General features: G+C 32.9%; 1 protein-coding gene across 1 annotated transcript; it reads left to right on the plus strand.

The window, feature by feature from the left end:
- Positions 1-125: 125 nt before the first annotated feature.
- On the plus strand, positions 126-3,139 carry LOC111017191 (malonyl-CoA:anthocyanidin 5-O-glucoside-6''-O-malonyltransferase-like). The gene is made up of 2 exons (XM_022292866.2): positions 126-137; positions 1,579-3,139. The coding sequence occupies exons 1-2, from the start codon at positions 126-128 to the stop codon at positions 2,980-2,982; spliced, it is 1,416 nt and encodes a 471-aa protein (XP_022148558.2). The 3' UTR covers positions 2,983-3,139.
- Positions 3,140-10,780: the final 7,641 nt, after the last annotated feature.

Consider the following 10,780-nt stretch of genomic DNA (forward strand, 5'->3'; position numbering starts at 1 on the left):
TATCAAACTTTCCTATAAAATTTTAATTTCAACTGGATCAACCTTTTATTTAAAATCTCCAAACATTCACCTACTAATCATAAAATCTCTCCAAATAATCAAAAGTAGTTTTTTCTAATACGCCAATGAAAGCGAAGGTACGAAATTACACTTACCCGAAAGGGGCGAATTTTTGCGGGCCAAGAGTTGTTGGGTTCTTAGGTAATTCATTCCTTGGCTTGGTTGTTTCATTAAACTTTGTCTCTTTATTTGCTTGAATCACTCACCTATGAACGAATATTTTCAGTAGAACTTCATAACTCGAACGAGATTTCTTCCAACTCTCTCAAGTTTTTACCTCAATTTTTTGTTACTATTTTATTTTTCGTAAAAAATTTGCCCGAGTTTTAGCCTCAATCTTTTGCTATGTTTCATTTCCCAGGCAAAATTCCCCCAACTTTTCATCAGTAAACCAAAAAATTCGATCTCTTTTGCAAATACGAATCACTCCTCTATATTTCTTTTTCCAAAAATTAGTAGCAAGAATCCAGACTAAGTTTTCGTCAGTTTATTAAAAGTTACTTTAAAAGCAAGATTAAGTTTTTTTAAATGATTTTTATTATTATTTTTTATAGTCAAGGAACTCTAGCTAAGATTGCATCATGCTCATTTAATTTCAACCAACCCAAAGGAAAAAAGGAAAAAAACCTCAGTAAAATTGCATGAATCTCCCTCAATATTTATGATGATTTAATTAAAACGAATCCAACTTAAAAAAATAGAGGGGCCAGATTTATGCAATCTCGGTCGGATTCAAGTCCGATATTTACACCCATTTTAATGTCAAGTTGTCAACGAACATTAAAAAAAAAAAAAAAAAGAGTATCCAAGACTAAAAAATTAGCTGACTTTTTATAATTGTAAATCTCTTTTGGTTTGGTCAAAACATTGCGGTTTCCATTTTTTTACAACGGTAAATCTCTCTTCCATTTTTATAAAACGAAAAATTCTAAAAGGTTGAACAAAGCAACTGAAGCCTAAAATCGAGAGTAGAAAAAGAGAAACAAAATAAGATAAGAGAGAAAATAAAAAGGGGCATAATAATCCTTTCACCTGACTTGATATCTCAAAACTCAAAAAGTATTTTAAGCAGGTAAGAAAAAGAGATTAAAAAAAAAAGTCGGTAATTTGGCTCAAAGTGGAAACCTTTACAGGTCAACTCCGGCAATTTCCCCTCCCTTTCCTTCTTTCGTTCTCACCTTCCATTTTTGGCAGTCTAATCAACGACAGCAAAGGAAAATCCAAAATCCACTGTTTTTATAATAATCCAGTGGCCATAAATTTGCTACATTTCAGTCTGGATAAGATTCCAAGAACCAGTGACTTTATAATTTGCTGTCACTATTATTTTCGAGTTACTTCAATCATTCAAATTTGATCCAAACAAATGATAATTGACATATATGTTTGAACCAAAACGTTGGAGTTGCTAACTTTATCCCTAAAAAAACTATAAAGATTTGGCAAACCACTTGATACAGTGGCTTCTAAATATTTCAATATTAAAGTTTGAAAAATATTATTTAACAATATAAATAGCCACACACAGATCATCCCATCTTGCAAGCAAAGTTTGAGCTACTGAAGATATTGGAAGTGTGCAAAATTAGTCCATCTCCATCTCCACCATCTGAATTTTCTCTTCCCTTAACCTTCTTCGATCTCCCATTCATCACAGTTCCTCCCACTGAGCGCCTACTTTTTTACTCCCTCCCCGCCGGCGCCGCCGCCGATGCAATACTCCAAAAACTAAAAAATTCTCTCTCTCTGACGCTCTCCCATTTCTTCCCTCTCGCCGGCAACGTCGTCTGGCCGGAGGATTCCCCCGAGCCCTTCATTCTTTACAAACCCGGCGACGGGGACTCTGTTTCCCTCAACGTCGCCCAAGCCGACGCTGCTCATTTCCACCGTCTCTCGTCGGACCAAATAAGGAAGGCCAACGAATCCCATTTCCTGGTTCCCCAATTCCAAGCACCCGACGACACTACTTGTGCCGCTCCGATTATGTGTCTCCAAATCACTTTATTTCCCGACGTCGGATTTTCAATTGGCTTTGCAACCAACCATTCGGTTGTCGATGGGAAAACGTTCATCATGTTCCTGAAATCGTGGGCTTCCATTTGTACCCACGAATCCGAATCGGATCTTCCAACTTTGGATTTCGACAGGACCGCCGCCAAGGATCCAGCTGGCCTGCAAAAAGTGTACCTCAAGTACGGCGGAATTTTCCTCGGTAGATTCGGCCGAAAGTTGAGACTTTCCCCCAGAGTGGCCACCCCGGACAATGTGGTCAATGGCGCGTTTGAGCTAACACGTGCCGACATCGACAATCTCCGGACAATGGCGGCGGGAAGTTCTTCGTCATCCAATTCCACGCGCCGTCGTCGTCTATCAACCTTTGTGCTGACATACGCCCATGTCTCGACCTGCATTATCAAAGCCCAACAAGTGGACCCGAAAAGTAAAGTTGCTTTATTTTTCCCCGTGGATTGGCGGACTCGTTTGGGAGGAAATCTAGTGGGAGCGAACTATTTGGGGAATGGAATCGGTGGGTGTGGGCTGTTTCTGGAAGCGAGGGAATTCCATGGGGAAAATAGCATGGGGACAATTTCCAACAAGTTGAACGGTGTAATTGTGGAGATGGAGGAGAAGGCGGAGAGTAATGAAGTTGGTGAGTTGATGGACGAGTTGTTCTTGCATTGGTTCGGTAATATGCCCGTAGATAAAGGAATTACAGTGGCTGACTCGCCGAGGTTTGAGATTTACGACGTTGGTTTTGGATGGGGATCAAGCTGTAGAAAAGTGGAGCTGGCTTCGATGACTCCGGGTATGACATTTTATATGGTTGAGAGTAGGAATGGTGGAGTGGAGGTTGGAATTGCTCTTCCACAAGATGCTATGGATCTTTTTTCTTCTCTCTTCATCGAGGGATTGAAAGTATAATCGTTTTTCTGTTGTTTTGACTTCTTCTTTGCTTTGTTCGTGTGTATTATCTTGCCATTTAAAGTTTTGGCTGATAGATTTGGTTGGAAATGATTTGGAATTACTGATTGTTTAGATTCAAATTAATTCTAAATGGTTGAAATTAAAATTTTTTGTATGGGTATTCATCAGAATTGACGAATCTAAAGATCTCACAATAGAACAACAAACTCTTTTGCTCGCCCCTATCTCTAAAGGGGTATAAGCACTTCACTTGATAGGTTGGACTATTATGTTCTTATGATGTTGTATTAATAATACTATAATGATGAAATATGAAATAGTAATGTAAGATAAATAATCTAATCAAATCAACTTAATAAATTAAAATTTGCAATGAAATTAAAAGAAAAACAAAAAAAAATTGTATATATTTCCATTTAAATATATATTTTCAAATCTAAACGAAAATAACCAATATATTTAAACTAAAATACAATAACAAGCAAAAATAATTACAAAATATTACTTCAACTAATAGTATGTATGTATATATGTATGTATGTTACTTTAATGAAAGTTTATGGACCAAATGTGTTTTTTAACCATTTTTATATTAATTTCAGTTATCCGGGAAAAAGCAGAATATTTGATGGAAGAACGGAAAATCCTTTTGAACAACCTGTTATAATAGGAAAGCCTTATATCTTGAAATTATTTCATCAAGTTGATGATAAAATACACGGACGTTCCAGTGGACATTATGCACTTGTTAAACAACAACCCCTTAGAGGAAGGGCCAAGCAAGGTGGACAACGGGTGGGAGAAATGGAGGTTTGGGCTCTAGAGGGATTTGGTGTTGCTCATATTTTACAAGAGATGCTTACTTATAAATCTGATCATATTAGAGCTCGGCAAGAAGTACTTGGTACTACGATCATTGGAGGAACAATACCTAAACCATAATTTGTAATGAAAATAAGTTGAATTTGTAGATATTCAAATTTAAGGAAAATTTGTCGTTGGAAACCCGATAGAAAAATATGGAATTGGAATACAAGTATTTTCCTTAAATTTGAATAGAAAAATCTAGGGTTTTCTCTTATTTCTTTTATTAATATTCATGGGTTCCATCTCAAAACCAATTGGCAATGAGAAGAGTAACCCATGTCTATTATAAACCATTATTAAGTCTCTTCTTTTATCAATGTGGGATCCTTAACATCTCTGACAACTACTTTGTTGGATTCATACTGGATTTTATGCTTTCTTGTGGGTTCTAATGGGGTGCGGCGGCAACCAGAAGAGGATGGGTGAGGAGAGAAAATGAAGGAAAGAAAGGGAAATTGGGCTTAATAACCTTTTTCAAAGGCCAGCTATCCCTCAAGCTTTATGTTTTCTAAATGTTTATTGATACGTATTTGTCTTCTTTATTTTTTCATGAATATTTCTGTTTTCTCTTCTCTTTGTCACCTCTCTCTTCTCTCTCCGTTCACTCTCCCCTCTCTTCTCTCTCCTCTCTCCTCCTTCCTCTCCATTTTTCTCTGTTTTTTACGTGCAGAAAAAACGAAGAAGAAACAAAATATTCTCCAATCTCCTCCCCATTTTTTTCTCTTTTTTACTTGCAGAAAAAACAAAGTAGACAAAAAATATCCCTCTAGTTTTTTTTATTCCCTATTCCTTACTTTTTGCCCTCGTTATTTGCTACATCTCCTCTCTCTACGATTTAGTTGATGGTGGAAAACTAGAGTTCTGAAAGCCGACGACGGACGACGGCGTCCCAATCGAAAACCACACCATTAAACTAGACCATCGTTTCTCAGATCTCTACTACGATGGGAGAGGAGATAATATGAGGGCGAGAGCGAAAGGCGGAGGGAGAGAGAGGAGAGAACGAAACGAGAGAGGGGAGAGAGCAAACGAGAGAGGAGCGAGAGAGAGATAACGAGACGGAGAGAGAGAGAGGAGAGAGAACGAGACGGATATTTTATGAATTTCCTAAAATCTATTTTAAGATAAATTTCTTAAATCATTTAATTAAATTTTTAAAATCTATTTATAAAATAGATAAATTTCATAAATCATTTTTTCTTGGATATTAAATTTCTTAAATTATTGAATTAACTTCTTAAAATCTATTTATAAAATAGATAAATTTTTTAAATTATCGAAACAATTTGGTCAAATTTGACATTTAATCTTAGAAAAAATTTGAATACCAATATCTTGATGACTAAAATTAAGGAGATTTGAAGGAGAGATTGAGATTGGATTGCCTCCCTTTCAATTATTTTGAATTTTGAAACTTAATCCAATAATTACTTTTTTAAAGAGATGAAAAACAAATTAAGGAAATAAATTTGTATTAAATTTCAAATTTGGATAGTATTCATGACTAAAATTAACAAGATTGAAGGAGGGATTGAGATTTATTTCACTCTTTCACTTATAATTTTTAAATTTTAATTAAAAAAATCTTCTATCCAGGTATCTTTTAAAAATTGTCATCTCATTATGCCACGTCACTTTTTTCGTTAGAACGGTAAAATAGACTCAATAACCATTTAAAAATATTTCTCGAATATAAGAAGTAAAAGTGTTACTTTTTAAATTTCAGGAAGCAAAAAGTGTATTTTACCCTATCAATTTCTTATCTATTTCTAATTCTAAAATTTTCTATTTATTGGACTCTAAACTTTGGATTAATAATAACAATAAAAGTACTAATAACAATAAAATAAAATAACATTGAATTAAGGATCTACAAAAATTAAATTTCAGAACATTTTATTCGTGGGAATTCGAACTCATGACCTTTTAGTTAGAACAAATGCCAATTATCACTAAGTTAGGGTAAGGGATCCTTTTTTTAAGTGTTGGTTTGAGGTTGGAACCAATTATAATATGGTCTCATCTTTTTTATTTCCTAATAGGAGTTCTTGTGAGCAGTTGTTGACTAGACTGATTCTCGAATCTATTGTAATGATATCACAAATTAATTTGTTGATGATAGTATAGCTTTAACTGGCAAGTTGAATAAGTTTGATTTAATTAGCAACAATGTGATCATTCAATTTACTTACAGTCACTTATAAAATTGAGGATTTAACATTTAGGAGTGTTACTAATCATAGCATAATTTTTTCATAAGTGTCAAATGCGTTATCTTTAACCACTTGTTCCTCTTCTAAAAAAAATAAAAAAGCTTGATCCTATAAAATAAGTTGAAGATATATGATAAGAAAACAATAGCCAATTGGATCTAAGAACCCTTATGGTTATGCAAACCCCTAGATCACAAGTGTTAAAACCCCCAAATCAAGATGATGTCAACCCAAGGAAGAAGTTAGAACGGATTTACCTTGATGATCAATATCAAGAGTAGAGAAAACTTGTTTCTAAACTCAAGATTCGAACCACTCCACAAGATAGCTTGATCAAGGCTACTTGAATCATTCTAGCATGCAATTCTAAAACACAAGAAATGCAAAGGAAAAGCTCACATTAAATGAACAAGACTTCAAAGTACTTGAAAGTAGTTCAAACTCCAGTTCATTCACTCTTGAAGGGTTACAAACTCTTGGTTTTATGGTGGAGGAGTTTCATTCTCGGATTTAAAGCATGTTTAATTGTATTTTCAGTTTTAAACATTTCATTTATGTGTTTTAAGTTTTATTTGTGTTAGTGGTGGTTATGGTATTGATGTAGTAGGGAGTTACAACCTTTACAATTCTTTTAGGTTACTTGAAGGGTTGTTTTGGAGGCTATAAATAGCCTAGCTTGTTCCCTTGGAAAAACAGATTTGAGATTTGAGATTTGAGTTTTGAGATAATGAAATTTAAGATTATTGAGCCATGAGCTTTTCCTTTGCATTTCTTGTGTTTTAGAATTGCATGCTAGAATGATTCAAGTAGCCTTGATCAAGCTATCTTGTGGAGTGGTTCGAATCTTGAGTTTAGAAACAAGTTTTCTCTACTCTTGATATTGATCATCAAGGTAAATCCGTTCTAACTTCTTCCTTGGGTTGACATCATCTTGATTTGGGGGTTTTAGCACTTGTGATCTAGGGGTTTGCATAACCATAAGGGTTCTTAGATCCAATTGGCTATTGTTTTCTTAACATTTTGGTTTCAGAGCACTAGGCTCAGGATCGGATATATGTTTCCTTTGCGTTTCTGTACAATCTATCTTTGAATTTTTTTTGTTTTGTTTTGTTCTTTCCATTCCATCAGTCACAAAAAAAAGAAAAAAAATCATATTTGCGTACATCTTTTGATCTTTTAGTCTTCTACGTTTTTCTAGATCTCGTTCTTGTCTAAAACTCTGTCTTCTTTGATATCTTCTAAATCAGTTTTTTTCAAGGTGAAATCATTCAATTTCGTAAATCTGTCAAGAAAAAATAAAAAAAAAACTGAGATTATGATTTCTTTTGTTCTTATTTTGTTATTTACACCTTCATGTTCGATTTTACTTCAACATGTTTAATCCCTACTTTGGTTTTTAAAACAATAGCCAATTGGATCTAAGAACCCTTATGGTTATGCAAACCCCTAGATCACAAGTGTTAAAACCCCCAAATCAAGATGATGTCAACCCAAGGAAGAAGTTAGAACGGATTTACCTTGATGATCAATATCAAGAGTAGAGAAAACTTGTTTCTAAACTCAAGATTCGAACCACTCCACAAGATAGCTTGATCAAGACTACTTGAATGATTCTAGCATGCAATTCTAAAACACAAGAAATGCAAAGGAAAAGCTCATGGCTCAATAAGCTTAAATTTCATTATCTCAAAACTCAAATCTCAAATCTCAAATCTGTTTTTCCAAGGGAACAAGCTAGGCTATTTATAGCCTCCAAAACAACCCTTCAAGTAACCTAAAAGAATTGTAAAGGTTGTAACTCCCTACTACATCAATACCATAACCACCACTAACACAAATAAAACTTAAAACACATAAATGAAATGTTTAAAACTGAAAATACAATTAAACATGCTTTAAATCCGAGAATGAAACTCCTCCACCATAAAACCAAGAGTTTGTAACCCTTCAAGAGTGAATGAACTGGAGTTTGAACTACTTTCAAGTACTTTGAAGTCTTGTTCATTTAATGTGAGCTTTTCCTTTGCATTTCTTGTGTTTTAGAATTGCATGCTAGAATGATTCAAGTAGCCTTGATCAAGCTATCTTGTGGAGTGGTTCGAATCTTGAGTTTAGAAACAAGTTTTCTCTACTCTTGATATTGATCATCAAGGTAAATCCGTTCTAACTTCTTCCTTGGGTTGACATCATCTTGATTTGGGGGTTTTAGCACTTGTGATCTAGGGGTTTGCATAACCATAAGGGTTCTTAGATCCAATTGGCTATTGTTTTCTTAACATTTTGGTTTCAGAGCACTAGGCTCAGGATCGGATATATGTTTCCTTTGCGTTTCTGTACAATCTATCTTTGAATTTTTTTTGTTTTGTTTTGTTCTTTCCATTCCATCAGTCACAAAAAAAAGAAAAAAAATCATATTTGCGTACATCTTTTGATCTTTTAGTCTTCTACGTTTTTCTAGATCTCGTTCTTGTCTAAAACTCTGTCTTCTTTGATATCTTCTAAATCAGTTTTTTTCAAGGTGAAATCATTCAATTTCGTAAATCTGTCAAGAAAAAATTAAAAGAAAAACTGAGATTATGATTTCTTTTGTTCTTATTTTGTTATTTACACCTTCATGTTCGATTTTACTTCAACATGTTTAATCCCTACTTTGGTTTTTAAAACAATAGCCAATTGGATCTAAGAACCCTTATGGTTATGCAAACCCCTAGATCACAAGTGTTAAAACCCCCAAATCAAGATGATGTCAACCCAAGGAAGAAGTTAGAACGGATTTACCTTGATGATCAATATCAAGAGTAGAGAAAACTTGTTTCTAAACTCAAGATTCGAACCACTCCACAAGATAGCTTGATCAAGACTACTTGAATGATTCTAGCATGCAATTCTAAAACACAAGAAATGCAAAGGAAAAGCTCATGGCTCAATAAGCTTAAATTTCATTATCTCAAAACTCAAATCTCAAATCTCAAATCTGTTTTTCCAAGGGAACAAGCTAGGCTATTTATAGCCTCCAAAACAACCCTTCAAGTAACCTAAAAGAATTGTAAAGGTTGTAACTCCCTACTACATCAATACCATAACCACCACTAACACAAATAAAACTTAAAACACATAAATGAAATGTTTAAAACTGAAAATACAATTAAACATGCTTTAAATCCGAGAATGAAACTCCTCCACCATAAAACCAAGAGTTTGTAACCCTTCAAGAGTGAATGAACTGGAGTTTGAACTACTTTCAAGTACTTTGAAATCTTGTTCATTTGATGCATCTTGAGTTCAACTTAGACTTCCATTAATGCAACTTGAGTTTGTAGTAAATGAAGTTGGACTTGTTCTTGACTTCATTCAATGCCACTTGAGGTTGCCATAAATGACACTAGAGTGCATTTAATGCAACTCCAATTTGTTGTCAACTTGGACATAGGATTCTCCAACAACTTCCTTTAACTCTTTGAAGACTAAGACACTTTGGTTCATATCAATATATTTTAATTGCAGCTCATTAAATCCTTGAAAGTATAGCAACTACCAAATCGATTCTTAAATCAGGATAATTAATGTATTGGAAGGATGCTAGAAAAAGGTTGACCATTAAATCAAATATTAATTCGACAAATTATTTTTATTTTAGGAAATATTTTTATATCAAATTATAAGATTCTTAATTAATCAAAATTAGAATTCACTATTCATAGTGGGGTAATAAATTGATGACAGAATAATTTTGATAACACTACTCACTAGTATAATAAACTTGTTCATAAATAAATTTGACAGACTCAACTTTAAGTTAAATAATGTTGCCTTGAAGTATATTCTAATAAATTTCGATAATATCCATTATAAAAATACTTTATTAGATTAAGTGTTTCGACTATATAAAAAGGTATAGTTTAAGAAAGATCAGGAAAAATCTGTTCATATATTCAAATATTCTCAATTGAATAAGTCTCCCACAGCTTGAAAAAGTAAATGTAATTAATTCTACTATCGTTTTTTCTCTTAGGCTACTCGTTGTTTATAATCATTTGATCTTCAAAGGAATGAAAATCATATGAGAATCAAAATTTTCACTCGTCTTTATTGCACCTTTGTTTATAAACAATTGATCTAAGATCTCATTTGGAATGAAATCAATCGGTGGGACATATCTATGGCTCCCCGACTATAATCTAATATTATCCTATAATCTCATCATTCCCAACCTTATTTTTATTCCGTGGGCACCACATCTTTATAATTATTATTTTACGATTTTTACCATTTTTTTCCTCTATTAATGAAACTCGTTACTTTTTAATTAATTGTTATACATTTTTATTTTTCTTTATTTATACTACTAGTTTTTATTCTAATAAAAATGTATACAACTTTTATTAATTAATATGATTTTATTATAAAATATTATAAATTTATGTTTAAATTTTTAGTTAATTAATCTTACTTTGTCATTTTTAATTAATATCAATACCTTTTTCTTAAATATTATAAATTTATAACAATGAGGTTTGATAATATTTTCTATTAAGAGGTGGTTGTGTTACGTTTTAGTGAAAAATTATTTTTGTTGATCTAATTTTATTTTAATGATTTATTATTTGTTTATTAAATCAATTGTTGTAATAAAAAAAATTACTACCAATAAAATAGCATTAAAATAAATTAAAACTTATTATTATTTTAATTAAACAATATTAACACAACAATAA

Source organism: Momordica charantia, assembly GCF_013281855.1.
Source record: "Momordica charantia cultivar OHB3-1 chromosome 2 unlocalized genomic scaffold, Mcharantia_2.0 BLBB01000002.1, whole genome shotgun sequence".
Taxonomy (NCBI): domain Eukaryota; kingdom Viridiplantae; phylum Streptophyta; class Magnoliopsida; order Cucurbitales; family Cucurbitaceae; genus Momordica; species Momordica charantia.